We start from the raw sequence: 19,295 nt of genomic DNA, 5'->3' as shown, positions 1-19,295 counted from the left end.
CTTTAAAAAAAAAAAAAAAAAAACTTTGAAATAATTTTAGATTTACAGGAATTTGCAAAGATGGTACAGTGTGGTCTCCTATATCTTTCATCCATTTTCCCCAACAGTTAGAACTTATATGACTGTAATACAATATCAAAACTAGGAAATTTATGTTGGCACCATGTGTGTATATAGTTCTGTGCCATCTTGTCACATGTGTAGTCACATAACTTCACTGCAGTCAAGAAACAGAACTATTCCATTACAAAGATTTTTCTCATGCTGCTGTGTATAGTCACACCCACCCCTCTGCTCCCACCATAGCTAACCCCCAGCAACCACTAATCTATTCATCATGTCTATAATTATGTGATTTTGAGAATGTTACATGAATGAAATCTTACATATGTGACCTTCTGAGATTGGCTTTTTTTTCACATAGCATAATGCCACTGAGATTGATTCAAGTTGCTGTTTTAATAGTCTGTTCATTTGTACTGCTGAGCAGTATTCTGTGGTTATGTATGTACCTGAGTTTGTTAGCCATTTACTTTTTGTAGGACATTTTAGTTATTTTCAGTTTTTGAATATTAGAAATAAAGTTTGCATAAACAATTGTGTACAGGTTTTTGCTTGGATTTAAGGTTTCATTTCTTTGAAATAAATGCCCAGGAGTACAGTTGCTAAGTGACACAGCAAGTGTATGTCTAGTTTTGTAGAAAACATCCAGGCTGTTTTCCAGGATGGCTGTACCATTTTAGGTTTCCAACAGCAATGTATGTATGAGAGCTTCCTTGTCAGCATTTAATATTGTCACTTTTTTATTTCAACTGATCAAATAGATGTGGAGTGATAGCTTATTGTCTTAATTTGCACTTCCCTAATGGCTTTTATAGTTTTACATTTTACATTTAAATCTGTGATCCATTTTGAGTTAATTTTTGTATCAAGTATGAAGTTTAAGTTCAGAGTGTTTTCTTGTTTTGTTTTTATTTTTGCCTATGGATATCGAATTGCCCTAGCACTATGTTGAAAAGACTGTTTTATTCCATTGAATTGCTTTTGCACAATTGTGAGAAATCAGTTGTTCATACTTGTTGGATATTTCTCAGTTCTTTATTCTGTTCCATTGATCTCTGTGTCTCTCGCTGCATAGATACCACACAGTCTTGGTTATTATAGCTATATTACAAGTCTTGCAGTCAGGGAGTGTGATTCCTCCCACTTTATTTTTCTTTTTCACAGTTGTTTAGCTGTTCTATCCTTTGCCTTTCCATTTATATTTAAAAATAATCTTGTCTATATCTGCAAGAATCTCACTGAGATTTTTATAAGGATTACATTAAACCTGTATATCAACTTGGTGAGAATTGACTTCTTTATTATGTTGAGCCTTTCATCCATCATCACAGTATTTCTCTTCTTTAGATCTTTGATATCTTTCATCAGCATTGTGTGGTTTTCAACATACAAGTCCTATACCTGTTTTATTAGATTTATATCTATATATTTTTATACATATCTATAAACCAACTTTATTTATATTTATGTATCTATGTATTTCATTTTTAGTGGTTATAAATGGCAGTGTATTTTTCATTTTAGCTTCCATGTTCATTGCCAGTGTATAGAAATTCAATGGATTTTTGTACATTAATGTTGTATCCTGTTACCTTGCTGAACTTGCTTTTTTAGTTTGAGGAGAGTTTTGTAGATTCCTTGGTATTTCTGTGTAGATCATCATGTCATTGCAAATAAGAATCGTTTTATCATTTCCTTTCCAATCCGTATGCTGTTTATTTCCTTTTCTAGCTTATTGAATTGTTTAGAATTTCCAATGCTACATTGAATTACAGTGGTGGGAACAGATATCCTTACCAATCTTAGGGGAAAGCATTCAGCCTTTCTTCATTATATATAGTGTTACCAATAGTTTTTTCGTAGTTGCTTTTATCAAGTTTAGGAAGTTAATTCTTTTCTATATCTAGTTTTTGAGAGTTTTTGTCATGATTAGTGTTGAATTTTATCAAATTTTTTCTGCATCAACTGATAAGAACATATGATTTTTATTCTTTAGCCTATTATTGGATTACATTAATTGATTTTTGAATGTTGAACCAGCCTTGCATTCCTGTATAACACGTTACTTAGTCATCATGTATAATTCTATTTATATATTGCTAAATTCTATTTGCTAATATTTTGTTAAGGATTTTAGTTTCTATATTCATGAGGGACATCAGCCTGTAGTTTTCTTTCTTTTTTTGTATTGTCTTCATCTCATTTTTGTATCTTTTCTGTATTTTTTGAAGATATATTTATGTGTCATTTCTGCAAGCAGTGGTCTACTTTAAATATGAAAGAAGCAAATAACTTTGCAGTAAAATACTGAACTCGTAAAAGTCTAAAATGGTATTTTATATAAAAAAGACTTCATTTTTTAAGGAAACATTTACATTTGGAAGTGTTTTCCACATTAAACATCATCAAAAATATTTTCCGTATAAAACATCATCAAAAATCATCAAAATTCTATTTTTTGATAAATAAGATTGACTTAGAACATAAATTATATCAATATATTATTGGTTGAAGAGGACTTTATACCAAGTAGTTTAATAAAAATATTTAAATACATCTTAAGTAAAAGTAATTACGTAAGGTCAGTTTTGTACTAACACAGGCAAATTTTATTTCTTCATTGGATACATGCCTTCTTTTTCTTCATCTCAGGATTTGCCAGTTCTCTACACATCACGTAAAATCAAAGATGGTGTCATTAAGCTGAGATCTTCTTTTGCTGTTAATAAATAATTATAGTGTGGATTCATATTTAAGCTTCATAGTATGTTAAATGAGCATAATATGTTTATAATGAGTAAGATATATAAATTATGCACCCATGCATAAATGTATACATGTGTGTGTAACTTTTTTAAAAAGTCACTTCTTGCTTTTAAAAAGTTCATGCGAATGCCTAAAACTATCTATGCCTGTTGAGTATTTATACGTTGTTAATAAGTGACTATTTAAATTAGGATGCAAATTATGACTGTATGTCATTGACATGAACAAAAGTTATCTGAAATGATTATTTCTGAGCATCCATGACATTACCTTGACAATCAAAAATGAATATAACATCATTTATACCATCAATTTTCTCATAGCTGCCTGAAATAAAATGTGTTTTACATGTTTTGATGAATGTTTCTCTATGCAGTCCTTTGAGAAGGCATAGCTTCTCTTATTTCAAATTCGTTCTACTTTTACAGGATTCAAGCCAAAACTCGAGAATTTAGAGAGCGACAAGCTCGAGAACGTGACTATGCTGAAATCCAAGATTTTCATCGGACGTTTGGCTGTGATGATGAGTTGATGTACGGGGGAATTTCTTCCTATGAGGGTTCCATTGCTCTCAATGCCAGACCCCAGAGCCCAAGAGAAGGACATATGATGGATGCTTTGTATGCCCAAGTGAAGAAGCCACGGAATTCCAAACCTTCACCTGTAGACAGGTAGGCTCCAGGAGCAATCAGGGTATTGCTTCCAAATCAACTTTATATAGTTTTTGACAAGGAATTCGATTGTTCATCAGTCCTGAAACCAGAACTGCCTTTTATTAGTGGCCTTTGAAAAGTCATTGTGTCCAACAGTATTTAGTTTACACAAAGCAAAGCCTAATGGAAGGAGCAGCAGAGGTTTTGATAGTTTTTCTAATGATCCCAACATATTTCATTTTGTTCTTGAAATGGTTTTAGACTGGAAAACTAACCTTTAGTTTATAACTCAAATAAAAAGCAAACTTGAAATTATGGCTCTTCTACTTAAGCTGTATTTTCTTTTATTACTGAGAAAGCCTCTAGTGGTAATTAAATAGATGGAGAATGACATGATTTGTTCTAATTAAGATTTGTTTAGAAGGGCTACTTTTTTTTGGTGACATGATTTTATCTTATGAAAGAATTAATGAATGAGATATACAGTATCGCCAGTATTTGACTTGCTTCATTGATAACTGCAGGTCTGTTATATATCAATATAGCATAAAGTAGTGCAATGTTGACTACATGTTAACGCTATATATTTATTTCCAATTTTAACTGACTATATGACTATATATTTTTTGGCTATATATTTTAATGGCTATATACTTCAAATTTTAACTGAAACAATTTAAAAATAGATCTTTTTCCATCTATTTATATATTCAAACACTATGTAAAGTTAAGTTTGAAGAAAATAATGCTAATTTCTTTTTATTTCAAACATACACATATACATGTTATTGTCATAAAAACATGCTAATACCATCACATCTTATAATGGTTTCTTATTATCGTTGCTCTTTAGGGGAGCTGGGCTTTCAACATTAAACACAGCAGTTTTCACTTCAAAGCTTTAGCATGCACCAATGTCACCTAGAGGACTTCTTTAAACACAGATTGATTAACTTTCCCCCAGATTTTGATGCAGTGGGTCTGGAGTGGAGCCTGAGAATTTGCATTTCTAGCAAGTTCCCATGTCCGATGCTGATATTGTTGGTCTGCAGTAGCCCTGCAGGACCAATGGTGTACTAGAATCATTTCTCCTATAGCACCCATGTGTTATTTGGCTGCTACGTTTTGCAAGTAGTCTATATTTTAGTTACTTATCGCCAGCTATTTTTAATAGAGGTTTGCAAATACAACCGGTAACCCTCAGGCAAACCAGAAGGAAGCATTTTAAAGAACAGCAAGAGGAGAAGCAGATCTTAAGGTAAAACACTAGTCAGATATTCTGTTGTCTCTTTTTTTGTTTTTTTATTTTTTTTTTTTGTTTTTTTATTGTTTTGAGAAAATCTATTCTCTGTCGACTGTAATGAGAATGAGTGAGTAATGTAAGTTAACATAGGTGGCTTGTGGTTTCCTTAAACTCTTTTGGTGTGATCACCTAGAACGTTCACAGTACTTATTGTGTCAGGATTCAAAGACTAAGGTTATTATCAGTGACGGTGACATTTTCTTAAAAAACTTCTTGCAGGTTTTTTGCTGCTTGTAGAAGTCAAATAGCATTTGAAGGCCATGAATGTCCCATTGAAAATGTTTTCTTAGAAGAAAAGACAACAGAAACACTGGCATTTCCAGTTAGTAACTTTTGGAAAAACTAAAAATAAAATTAGTTAACATATTATTGATCTTTGATAAAAGCATTAGTCAATTTCAGCACCTTCTACATCTAGTTTGAAAATCTAAAAAATAGTGGATGGGCTTGTAGCAGTTGTTTACACAGCTGAAAAGTCCCACCTGACATAAGAGATGGTAGTTGGAAGGGATCTTTCCAGCTCCTTAGGTGAGAAATCATTGCTTTAAAGCCCAGTTTAAACACCAGGGCCCTACAAGAATCTAAATCCCTCCTAAGGATGTGTGCAAGTTTTCAAAAGAGCTTACCTGCTCAGAGCCCTGTCTGCTATTGGGCTCCATCCAGCATCCCCGCCTGCATTTCTACTCTGAACCATGCTGACCCCACCCTGAAACTCAGCCTCCTCACAAATTTCCATCAAAACCCCACTCAACATTGAAAAATTAAAAAGAAAAAAAAAAAAAAAAACCAGCAAAATATTTCAGAGGAGACAAGTCATAGGAATGAGTCACACCAAGCATCTTGAAATCATATCATAGCCATCGCTATATTTAGAAGCCCCCTCAGCCTCGCTCGGTCACAGCACAGACAGCTGTCTGTTGGGGATTGTACAGTTCTGTGCATTTGTGCCTCCAAAGGGTGATTGGGCTAGAGCATTTCTAAGACACTTCTAACTCAAGAGAGAGAGATTTAAAAAAGGATCACAGAAACATTAGTTTCTTATAATTGTTTGTGCAGAGTGTAAGATGCCCATTAAACAATGATATCACTAATCCAGAAAGTTGGGGCTTATCACACCTGTAAAGTATGTCTTCACCAAGCAGGAGCTGAATATGAATTTGGCTTAGAAATGATGGCATCGCCTTTGTTGTCTTTTCCTGTGAGAGGAAGCTGTAGAAAAGTGTTTCTCAGACTTGGGCCGTGTAGAGACTCTTTTTAAAAGACACCCTCTTGATACAGCGGTATAGACTTAAATTGTTTTGGTTATAATGTTACTTAAATATGTATAAAAATAAAATAGGACTAAACTCCTTCTGTTTATAGCCATTATACAACTATAAAACCAAACATCTTTACAAATTAAATACAAACAAAACAGCAAAACCATTACATTCAAATGAACAACATTAATTTAATGTGACCAATGATGTTGTTGTTCTTTTTTATCTAAACTCCTGCACACATCATGAATGTGGTGGGGGCTACGCCATGGCAGGCTCGTTTTAGTTTGCTTGCCTACCCCCGCAAGCCGAGGGCTGACTCAGTTCACCCTTTACTTTTCTCCGTTAGATTTCTGCAGTTCTTTTGCATGTCTATAGCCAGTGATCTTTGGTCTGTCTGTATGCCTCATCGATGCTTCATTTTGCAGTAAGTCCATCTTGCTTCTATTACCATTAATAGAAGTGAAAGTGAATAGACAGTGAAAGTAGTATTTTTTGGTGTCTTCGTATTTGTAAACAAATTCAGATGGCAAAATAGTACACTTACTGGATGACCTAGAATATGCTTTTATTAAGTCTTTAAAAATAATCATTCAAATGGAAACATAAAACTTGAAACTCCTCAGAGAGTATTTCCTAAATGAAGAATATACCCAATAAAGAAACTCATCAACTAAATTTCACCAAAATTTGCAGTTGGTGTCTAGTAAACTTTACTATTCAACTTTTTGGATTTCGTGGTCATATAGGCAGTCAGTTGACAATCTGAAGCCTATTCTTTCTTCTTCCTTATTTAATAGAATCCTAATTTTGTTCAGGCTGGCAATGTGCCCAGCTAAAAATTTCAATATCCCAGGCTCCCCTACATTGTTCTGTCTAATGAGTTAGAAGTTGTTCTTGGATGGGACTTCCTGCAAAGCTAGTTTTTCCTAATTAAAATAGATCTGACTCAGCTTTTTCCCTTTGCCATTTTCCCTCTTCTCTTCCTGGAACTTGGATGGGTACTCCAAGATGGGGTTCATCTAACAACACTGCAGAGGAAGAGAGAAACAGCCTGGCCTCTATTCCTTGTTACATGTGGAACTGAGACCCTTATTTGTTTAAATCGCTTGTGCTCCATCAGGCTTCTGTGTCATGGAGCCAATACCATTCTGAGTGCAGTGAATCATGCACACAAGAGCCCAAAGGGAATTATCATTTTTAAAACAAGATGATCTACATATTGGTAAAGTGTATCCACTGGCCAAATCATTTCCACAATATTTCCTAAAATTAAATAGTGGACAAACTCTCCATTGTCTCTCAATCAGCTCTCTACCTTTCATTTTTTTTAGCCTCGACTTAAATGCTGTCAATCAAACGTTTGCTAGCATATACTACTATCTGCGGGCAACTCTTACCACTAGCGGTAATTCTGCTGTAAAGTAGGAGGTAGTCGAGTATAATGTAAAAGAGCGTGAATTATGGAAGCACACTGCCTGGGTTTGAATCTGGGCTTTTTACCATCAGCTGTGTAAACTCTATGCTTCATTTTCCTTATTTGCAAAATGAGAATAAGGATGGTACTTACCTCATTAGGCTTAAGGAGGACTCACGTATAAAGCACTTAGCACTGTGCCTGGTCCAAAGTAAGCACTGTTTAAGTGTTTGGTGTAGCATTGTTAGTTAAGAAATGGGAATTTACTCTCAGGAAAGCACAGCATCCCCATCTTGGTGCGGAAACAAGCAAACAATGAAATTGAAATGAATAAAGGTGTGTTTTATTCCTTATACTTAACACGCACATAAAGGCGTGGGGATGCAGTTCTGCTGATACTTCTTCAGTCATTAAATAGCTTGGTCTCTTACGTATTTGCCATAAATCACATCACATCATGAATAGTTTATCTTTAAATTATGACTTACTGAGTTTAGTATGAGACATTCCAGATTGCTCCCACAGTATAAATACTTGGAATAAGAGTAAGTACTGCAAAATGGTTTGTTTGAGTGAATAGGGGGACAGTAGTGTAAGAATGTGATTTCTCAATCAATTTCAGTAGGCCCTTTGACATTTTAAAGGTATCCATTTTGTACTTTCATAGAATTCTTTGAAGTTCTTCATATTCTACTTTTGTGAAATTCTTGCTGATTCCAAGCCTGTAAAGCTCCACGGAGATGTGGAAGCTTGAACGTCTCAAACCTTGTCTAAAATTTTGACATTTCTATTTATATTATCTCCAGGCAGGGTAGGCAAGCAGGAAGGCAGACAGGCAGGAATCATAATTAAAAAAAAAAAGTTTAAATTAAACTTATTGGGGTAACATTGGTAAATAACATTATATAAATTTCAAGTATATAGCTTTAGAGCATAACATCTGTGTAGTCCATCATATGCTCACCACCCACAGTCTAGTCTCCTTCAGTAGTCATGTATTTGGACCCCCTTACCCTCTTCGTCCTCCTCCCACCCCTTTCTTCTTTGTTAAACACCATTCTGTTGTCTGTATCTATGAGCTTGTTTGTTTTCTTTGTTCATTTGTTGCTTTTTATTTCATATCCTATGTATGAATGAAATCACGTGTTTCTTGTCTTTTTCTGTCTGACTTATTTCACTTAGCGTGATACTCTTAAGATCCATCCATATTGTCACAGAGAGCAGTATTTCATCTTTTTTTCTGGCTGAGTAGTATTCCATCGTGTGTGTGTGTGTGACATCTTCTTTATGCAATAATCCATCAAAAGACATTTAGATTGTTTCCATGTCTTGGCTATTGTGAATAATGCTTCGGTGAACATAAGGGTACATGTATCTTTACAAATAAGTGTTTTCAAGTTTTTCAGGTAGATACCCAGAAGAAGAATTGCTGAGTCACATGGTATCTCTATTCTAATTTTCTGAGGAACCACCATACTGTTTTCCATAGTGGCTGTACCAATTTACATTCCCACTAGCAGTGTGTGAGGGTTCCCTTTTCTTCACATCCCCTCCAACACTTGTTATTACTTGTTGATAATAGGTGTGAGGTTGTATCTCATTTAGGTTTTGCATTTTCCTTAGAACTAGTGATGTTGAGCATCTTTTTATGTATCTATTGACAACCTGTATGTCTTGATAAAGTAAATGTCTATTCAGGTCCCCTGCCAACTTTTTAAATTAGGTGGTTTGATTTTGTTGTTGAGTTGTGTGAGTTCTTCATATATTTTGGATATTAGCCTCTTATCTGAGGTATCATTTGCAAATATCGTCTCCCATTCAGTTGGCTGCCTTTTTGTGTTGTCGATGGTTTCTTTTGCTATACAGAAGCTTTTTAGTTTGATGTAGTCCCATTTATTTATTTTTGATTTTACTTCCCTGGCTTTGGGGTTAAGATCACAAAAAACTCCTCTGAGACCGAGGTCTATAAGTTTAGCGCCCATGTTTTCTTCTATTTATTTTATTGTTTCAGGTCTTATATTCAAGTCTTTAATCCATTTTGAGTTAATTTTTGTGTATGGTATCAGGTAACAGTCTAGTGTCATTCTTTTTCATGTGGCTTTCCATTTTTCTTTCTCAACATCATTTATTAAAGAGGCTTTCCTTTCTCCATTGTTTGTTTTGGCTCAATTACTTCCCACATACATGTGAGTTTATTTCTGAGCTATCAATTCTGTTCACTGGTGAATTTTATAAAACCTTCAAGGAAAATTTAACATCTTATCTTCCTTCAAACTCTTCAAAAAACCTAAAGAAGAGGTAATGCTTCCTACTCATTTTACGAGGCTAACATCACCTTGACACCAAAACCTGGCAAGGACAACACACAAAAAAAGAAAATTACAGGCCGATATCTCTGATGAACATAGATGCAAAAATCCTAAACAAAATATTAGCAAATCGAATACAACAATACATTAAAATAATTCATCACAATTAAGTGAGGTTCATTCCAGGGATACAAGGGTGGTTCAATATACATATACTAATCAATGTGATACACCATAATGGCAAAATAAAAGAGAAAAATTATATGATCACATTAATAGATGCATTTGACAGGATACAATATCTATTTACAATAAAACAATAATAGGTATAGAAAGGAAATACCTCACCATAATAAAGGCCATTTATGACAAACTCTCTGCCAATATTGTACGCAGTGATGAAAAATTGACAGCTTTTCCTCTAAGATCAGGAGCACGATAAAGATGCTCACTCTTGCCGCTGTTATTCAGCATAGTACTAGAAGTCTTAGCTAGAGCTATCAGGCAAGAAAAAGAAATAAAAGGTATCCAAATTGGAAATGAAAGAGTTAAATTGTCACTATTTGTAGATGACATCATTCTATATATAGAATACCCTAAAGACTCCCCCAAAAGACTATTAGAAACAGTCAACAAATATAGTAAAGTCGCAGCATGCAAAATCACTATACAGAAATCCATTGCATTCCTGTATACTAACAATATCGGAAAAGGAAATGAAGAAAGTAATCTCATTTACAATTGCAACAAAAAGAATAAAATACCCCAGAATAAAGTTAACAAAGGAAGTGAAAGTCCTGTATACTGAAAACTACAAAGAAATTGAAGACACAAAGAAATTGAGATATTTCATGTTCATGGATTAGAAGAAGTAGGATTGTCAAAATGGCCAAATTACCTAAAGCAATATACAGACTTAATGCAATCTCTGTCAAAATCTCTATGGCATTTTTCACAGAGATAGAGAAAAAATTCATCAAATTTGTATGGAACCACAAAAGACCCCAAATAGCCAAAGCAATCCTGAGAAAAAAGAACAAAGCCAGAGAGGTACCACTCCCTGACTTCAAACCATACTACAAAGCTGCAATAATAAAAACAGTATGGCATTGGCAGGAATTATGATCTTAAGAACTTTCACAGACTCTGTTCTAGAACAGTGATTTTTTAAAATTTTATTAGCATGTATGCAAAGGATCTGAAATACTTCTCATAAATACAGTTTTGTTGATCTCCACTCATAAGTATTCTGATTCAATAGACATGGATGGGGACTAAGAACCCACATTTTCAACAAGCACCTCAGTTGACTGTAATCCAACCAGTCTGTACACCCTTTGAAAAGCAACACTCTTGGGCTAATGAAAAAATCAATTGGAACTGCAATATAAGTTAGTTCATTAAGGTCTGTTAAACGTGAAGCTGTAAAATAATTTATGATTTCCATACAGCTTTATCTTGACATTCATAAATTTCCAATGTTCACCTATAACTAAATAATAATCTTTTTGAAAAGGTTAGTCAACAGGTATGATATTTATAAACTTTATTCAGTGTTGCTTGACACTAAAATTTATTTTAATGTAAGCTACATAATTTCAATTTAAAAGTTCATTATGCTTTGAATTCTAACAAAGAAATGATGGAATGCTGGTCAATAATGTTTTCTTTCTTTAACTTGAGGACACTATAAAATTCGTATTTTTCTATCCAGGTATCAGAATCTGTATATAAAAACTCCACAGAAAGACAGCTCTAACAGACATTTGCTGACTGTCACCATGCAATCATTTGCTACCAAGAGTGCATTGTACTCAAATATAATTGAAATAAAATAGGTACTGTGCTGCTATAAATCTAAATAGCAGGAAAATAGTAGGCTAGACTCCCCCAGCTTGTTGAGGGCACTTTAATGGAAACATAAATACCATAATCATACGCTTTTTGCATGCATTTTACCACTAAAGAGAAAATGCCAATTTTAAAAGAAACGACCTTTGTGAACTTGTTTTTCCCCCATTAAAACTGGAATCCAGCTGTGTCAAAAGTAAATCTGGCAAACACAGAAAACTAATTTTCTTAGATACAGGCAGTTATTAAACATGTGCTCTTTTATAAATGTTGGGTCACATAACAAAGTCGTATTTGCTATTCAAAAAATCAAATACCACTTTATTTACTTGGTATTATTTATCTCTGCCTTTCTTGAAATGTGAAAAAGTAATTCTCAAATGTAGTAAATGGCATTGTCATATGAGTTTTGCAAATTGGTGCCATCGCTAATTAACGTGCTCTGCCCTGGCCCTATCTCAGTGCCCTTAACTACTTATGTCTGCCCTTGGCCAGCTCCATTCACCTCAGCAGATGTTCCAAACTTTCTCGTTCCCGTCAACATGCCTCTCATCTCCACACCTATCCCCCACTGACATCTGCTCCTAGGCTACTTCTCTCTTCCTACCTGCTGAGCATCAGCATTCCTTGTTCCAGGAGAGCTTTGGGAACACCGCCGTTTTCCAGCCCGCCCCCTCGCCCCCGCCGCCCCCTGCAAGGGGCCTGCTCCATCAGTCTTCTCCTCTCAGCCCCATTTCAGCCTGTGCCTCTGCTGGCACTTCTGCATAGCTGGTTAACATACTCATGTCTTTATCACATGTTTTTAAAACATCCTTTTTTACCCTCTAGCTAGTTTCTGCCCAATTTTCCTCTTCACTTATAATCCAAACTTCTTAAAAGGTTAATCTAGATTTGTTACAGACTGCTGTATCTTCTTTCCCACATCTCGTTCACTACATGTGACAGACAGAATAATAGACCCCAAAGATGCCCATGCCCTAATCCCTGGAACCTGTGAATATGTTACTTCATATAGCAGAAGAGACATTGCAAATCTGATTCAGTTAAAGATCTTAAAATGGGAAGATTTTTCCTGGAGTATTCAGATGGGCCCAATGCAGTCTTTGTAAGTGAATGACAAGCAGGAGAGTCAAAGAGATTTGAAGACGCGAGGCTGCTCACTTTGAGACAAGGAATGCAAGTGCATTCTTTTCTAGAGCCCCCAGAAGGAACACATCCCTGCCAACACCTTGATTTTGGCCCAGTGAAATCTGTTTTAGACTTCTGACCTCCAGAACTATCATATAATAAATTAGTGTTATCTTATTGCAGTAAGTTTATGGGAATTGATTACGGCAGCCATAATATGTTAGTTTCCTAATGGCCTCCTACATGCCTTATTCAGTAAGCACTTCTCCTTCCATTCTGGGTCACTCTGTAGTGTTCCTGAAACTGCTCTCTTAGTTTCTGTGTATGATGTGGCTGTCTCTTGCTTCCTCCTTCTGTTCTGATTTTTTCTGAACTATCTCTAGAGATTCTCTTCTACTTGCCCCTGAATTTTGGATTCCCTAGGAAAATAGCAACCATTGCTAATAGCTGTATACCATTGCTATTCCCTAGGGGTTATTTTTGGTTAAAGTTTTAACTACCATGCAGCACCGGGCGATGCATAATCTGCAGTAGCCCAGCCCTCTCTCCTTGAAGGCCCAGATTCCTGGAGCTAAGTACCACCTGGGAATGCATGTTTCCTGTCTTTCAGGCACCTAAACCCAAACTATCCAAAACCAAATTCATCATTTTTCATTACAACCTGCTCTAGTTTCTTGGGCCTAATCTCAGAGAATGCTGTCACTACCCACACATCTGCTCAAGACATAAGCCTTTCTTTTGCATCCAGTCCCCCGCCCCCACATCAGTTACAAGGCCTACCAATTTTACATTCTAGATCACTCCAAACTTTCTCTCCTCCTGCACCACTACACATGGATACTGGCAGCAGCCTTCTAACTCTCCTCCAGCCTCCAGCTTTGTTCTCCTCAAATGCCTACTTCACTCAATAGCTGAAATTTTCTATCTAAAATAAAAATGACATTCTCTTGTTTAAATTATTCAGTGGTAGTTTATTATTTCCACGATGCAGTCTAAGGCCTCAGCATGATGTCCGTGGGCCTCTAAGACTTCCCTTTTCAGCCTCATCCCTAATTACAAGAGACTGTGTTGTATTGGTTCACATTATACTTTCCTAATAGAGAATCAGTCTTAAAGTATAAATCCAGCTTCATCTAATACATGCGCGAATTAAGCGGCTCTCCGGTGTTATATGTTCTACGAATGTTAAATTTTGGTGAGTAAAAACAAGCAATCACCATCCATAAAGCTAGTCTAATATAGTTAGAGATGCAGCAATTAAATTAAAGGCTGAGGTGACATAAACAACCCAACAAATGAAATCTTGAAAGTAATGAAGCCATAAATAAGGTCATGGCTAATTTTAAAACCTTCTTGTTTAATTCTTTTTGTTGATTAACATTGCCTGAAACCACAATTTGTTTGTAGAAGTAATGTGTAATGGGGTTGTTTGTTTATATATTTATTTTAGCCTTTGAGAAAGTTTAAATATTCTGTAGAAATATGAGGATAAGCAAAAACTCTTTTAGAACTTCATAGTAGTTTTCAAACAAATAGTCTTGCAGCGGAGGGTGTTTTTATTTTACTGTCTTTCCCTCTGCAGGGCACTGAACTTTTGGGTCTTTGATGGTGAGCTGGCCACACTGTGGTCAAAATCTCCTTGAGCTGCTTGGTATTTCATTTGACTTCAGCCTTCTAACAGAAGCTCCAAGGTCTTGCTTTACCTGAAGCTTGGCGTGATAACTTATCTGGCCAAGCCTTCAGTTCTCCTGGGTTTGTTAGACGGTCCAAACCCATGGATTCAAGTACCAATCTTATTGTGACTTGGAATTAATTGGTAATATCAGTCTGAATAGAGAAAAGAGTGTAAAGTCTGAATTAGAGAATATGTTCAAAGATACCATAACCTGACTTTAAAGTGCCTCCAGCAACTCAGATAAAGGGCTAAGAGTGTTTCAATTTAGCAAACTTTTCTATTTAAAACATAGATTGTTTTTATTCTAATTTATATATAAACCAAATTTGCTTCAATTTTGTTTCAATGAGACTCCTTTGTTGAGTTTAAAATAACTAAGTCACCCATCTAAGAAACATACTACTATAGTTTCATGTTAACTTGATATAATTCTGGAATCGTGAAAATGTATTTTAAAAATAAAAGTATATTGTTGCCTTCTATGAAAAAAGATGTGATTTAGAAGAAAAAGTTTGCCACTCAAGAATTTATTGATTCTCATGACTTGAAAACATTTTCTTTCAAATAACTCTGCCTAATAACCAAGTGTCAGATATCTTTTGCCTCTCTGGTCTTGCTTTGGTATTTAGCCAATCATTTAATACCAGGTACAGAGTTTGAAAAGCAATTTGGTGCTTAGTTTTTCGAAGGTCATAATAAACTGGACTTACATCAGTCACTCTGTCAGAGAAGTAGTAAAGAAAAATTTTAACTCCAAATTTATTTTAAATTCTAATGTCACTTAGAATCCTAAAGAAAGTTAAGAGAGGGGTGAGTAGGATGCAAATGGAATTGGGGTATGCTGGGAGACATAGAGTATCAAGTTGCTCAACTTATGGACTATACAACTCCAAGGATTTCCATAAAACTACTAGTTATTATCGATTTGGACAATTATGGCAATTTTTCTGGCAGATGGCAGTCAGTATCTCGAGGAATGAGGCGTTTCTCCAAATTTCACAAAGTCATCATGTGGCCTGTGGGGGAAAAGAGGAGAACCTAGAAAAATGACTTATATTCTAAATAATTATAATTCTGATATGGAGGAGTTTTGTTTTTGTATTTGCAAGCTGCAGTAGCATAGCTATATAAAAGCACCTATTTTGTAACCGAAACTAAAGCTGAGGATAAAAACTTATTCCTAATCCTCTTTTTCTTCCGTTTTCTTCTTTCCCCTAGTCTGTGTGTTTAGGCTTTGTAAAATATTCAAAGGCTTAAACTCTTTGAACAGCCCAAAGTTCTTGTCCATGTTTATCTTCCAGGCTCTGTGACTGTCTGTTCATCTCCCCAGCAGTTATTCAGCAGCTACTTTGTGCCAAAAATTGTGGAAGGCGTCTGGGATATAGAAATGAGCAAGACCTGATTCACCTCCCATGTTCCTCTCCTTTGGTGCCACATGACAGACCACACACAATATGTTGTACACAGAACGATAGGGATTAAATAGGATGCTAAGGCGATTGACTTGGGTTAGGGAAGAAGGGGATTCTAAAAGGTGGTGTGCTTGAGCTGCATCCTAAATAGGTCAGAACTATATTTGTGTGTGTGTGTGTGTGTATGTGTGTGTGTGTGTGCGTGCTGACTTTTGACTGACAGTGCAGTCTAATTAAGATGCTGGATTTATGTACTCCTGGTAAATATTAAACATGGTCAACACTTTCCTATGTAAATTCCTTAATACCTTCTGCCCCTAAAGGCTACGGGCAGAACTGGTGTGGCTTTTCTCTGAGTGGTCTGATTTTTTGAAAAGTTTTATGAGATTTTAGCAAGTAAGGCTTTCTTTGCCTTGAGGGCTCCTGGTGTTTTGAACCTCAAGTTGATGGGGCATTGAGGCCTACAGAATAGTGACGTGGAGCCAGGACAGGAGGAGATGCTGCAGACCCTATTAGGTCATAAATAGGTGGTTTCTTCATGGGGAGTACGGGATTCAGGTGCCTGGGCAATAGCTGTGATTGTCGATATTGACTTTATGGATCAGTTCCAAAATAAATCTATGAGAATATTAATGTCTCTAAGATAGTATCACTTTAAGCATCTGAGGAATTTTAAATTCTTGTTTTGGCCATTCATGACTGTGAATGACATATAATTTGCAATAGTATTAGGGCCTGCAGGCTTTGCTGGAGCATCGGGGGAGATGGCAACTACATTAGTTACTGGTAGTATCTGTTGAGCATGTACTGGACACAAACTACTTCACTAAGCCGGTTCAGAAACGTTGGTTGATCTCATGAAGTCGTGATTTAACCAACATCTTCCTTCTAATATTCTAAGGAATTTCACTTGCATCTGGGAGAGTCCCATTAACCTTCTTTGTAATGAATGGATCCAAAATATACTACCTTTCTTTTAGAAGATCAGGACATCTGAATTGTCTTGGTTTTTCTATAATATTTCCAGCTTCTATACTAGATCAAGGCAAACTATATGTAGGTGTAGTGAGACCCTTGCTGACTGGGGTTTATGATGTCCAACAATCCTGACCCACTTATAACTGAAACAGTGTGTCGATTGACTTTCCAAAGGGCAGGCGGTGCTCTCATTGCGCATCACTTTTACATCTGGATAACGATAGAATTATTTCAAGCCATACAGACTGAATCTGTCAAAATCCTAATAAGAATATGTCAGCAGATATGGAAAACAAAACAATGGCCTACGAACCAGAAATGTTCAATATACCTCCCAATTTTCGAGAAAGGAGTTATCCAGGATTGCAATAAGTATGGAACCATTACTCTAATTTCTTGAGTTGATGCAACAAAGGCTTCTACTTTATATGGAACAAGAAATGCTGGTTGTTTGAGATAGACTCAAAAAAGGAAGAAGCACTTGAGATCTAATTATGAGCATTTGCTGGATACTGGAGTGCCACAAAGAATTTCCGAAGAAGGTTAGTCTATGTTTTATAGACTACAGTAAAGCCTTTTGACAGCTTGGATCATGGAAAGCTCTGGGCTGCTCTGAAAGAAATGAATGTGCCTCAGCACTGGACTGTCCTGATGTGTGACCTGTACTGTGGACAGCAAGTCACTGTCAGGACAGAATATGGAGAGGCAGAATGGCTTCCTTTAGGCAAAAGTGTCAGATGAGGGTGCATTTTATTTCCCTATTTGATTAATCTGTATGCAGAACATATTATACAAAAAACTGGGCTAGACTCAGAGAAAGGAGGAGTGAGAATTATTGGAAGAAATATCAATAACTTAAGATACGCAGATGACACCATATTACTGCTGGAAAGGAGCAATGATTTGAAACAACCTCTGACAAAAGTGGAAGAAGAAAGTGCCAAGGCAGGACTGCATTTGAGCATCAAGAGGACACAAATTGTGACTACAGAAGAAATATACAACTTTAACATAAATGATGACACATTGAGATTGTTAAAGATTTTGCTTACCTTGGTTCAGTCATCAATTCAAATGGAGACTGCAGCCAAGAAATCACGAGAAGGCTGAGACTCAGAAGGACAACAATGGAAGAATTAGGACAAATCACGAAGGGTAAAGATGTGTCATTAGAGACCAAGGCTAAGGTCATTCACATCCTCGTATTCCCAGTTACTATGTACAGATATGAAAGTTGGATGGTAAAGAAGGCTGATAGGAAAAAAAGTGATTCATCAGAAATATGATATTGGAGGAGAGCTTTACAGACACCCTGGGCCACCAGAAAGACCAACAAGTGGGTCCTAAAGCAAAGTAATCCTGAAACATCTCTGGAGGCAAAAGTAACAAAACTAAAGCTGCCCTATTTCTGGTGCATTGTGAGAAAGCGAGTTCTTTGGAAAGGACAGTAATGCTGGGAAAATAGGCAGCAGAAAAAGAGGAAGACTAATACGAGATGGATTGACTTCATTAAAGAAGTCACAGGCAGGAGTCAACAGGGGCTGAGCAGAGCTCTTGAGGACAGGGTACTGTGGACATCACTCATTCATAGGGTCACCAGGATGCAGTGGCACGTAACACACCCAGAGTCTTGAAAGTGTTTAAAAGTCAAATGACTATGCCAGTGCCACACACATGTATGTGCACAGGAGTTGGATGCCATTGTGTTCTGAGAGAGATGAGAAACCATGGTAAAAGTAACCTGCAGCACTGGTGTAAGCTCCACTGTTGTAGGAGAACTCAAGACTGGGACAGAAGAAAGCCCTGCCATCTCCCCATCACTGCAGGGACAGGCATGTAGAGCCAGGTGTTACCCTTTCTTATGGACTGATGTCTTTCTTGAGTGCTTGCTGGACTCTGGCACGTGCTTGCACATGGCTGCTAGGCTGAGTTTTCCCATGTGGGCTTCCAGCCTGAAGCCCTTCATTGCAACAGTGGGAAGAAGGGCAGCCGAGAACATGGTTAGTCAGGGAGAGGAAGATGGGCCAGGCGACAAGTTGGTTGGCATTCTAAGCAAATTCTGGGCCATTGCGGAGCCTCAGCTCTTATGAGGGAGTGAGTCACAAGTGCTTCTAGGTGGAATGTCATGCTCCCTGGAGTGCTCCCCTTTGAAGAGCCCAGCTACCTCTCCAGAGCCTGGCTCAGTGTCTGCAGCAGCTGGAGGGGTGGGAAGGTGCAGGCAACTCCACCAGCAGTGACTAAAGTTAGTCGATATGAGGAAATACAAATAATTTCAAATCTGAACTTCTCCCCCTCTTCCCTGCACTCCCTAACTACGTTCCTTCCTTTATTTTTCTTAGTAGTGCTTATGGTATTCTGATGTGACATATTTATACTTTAAATTTTTGGTTAGTCATTTCATCTTCAATAACTAGAATGAAGTTTCACTTTAAAGTAGGACATTTTGTCTATTTTATTCATAGCTATATTCCAGAGCCTGAC

At 36.5% G+C, this 19,295-nt stretch overlaps 1 protein-coding gene across 1 annotated transcript in view; it reads left to right on the top strand.

Moving 5' to 3' along the window:
* The window catches only part of PARD3 (par-3 family cell polarity regulator), a gene marked incomplete at its 5' end in the record, with an annotated part of 522,521 nt that overhangs the window by 371,439 nt on the left and 131,787 nt on the right, over positions 1-19,295 (top strand). The window contains one exon of the mRNA XM_023521117.1: positions 3,258-3,500. Coding sequence (XP_023376885.1) covers positions 3,258-3,500 — 243 coding nt within the window. The remainder of the gene's footprint in view (positions 1-3,257; positions 3,501-19,295) is intronic.

Source organism: Pteropus vampyrus, unplaced genomic scaffold, assembly GCF_000151845.1.
Source record: "Pteropus vampyrus isolate Shadow unplaced genomic scaffold, Pvam_2.0 Scaffold294, whole genome shotgun sequence".
NCBI lineage: Eukaryota > Metazoa > Chordata > Mammalia > Chiroptera > Pteropodidae > Pteropus > Pteropus vampyrus.
The sequence above is the reverse complement of the archived record's forward strand: the minus strand, read 5'-3'. Positions and strand labels throughout refer to the sequence as shown.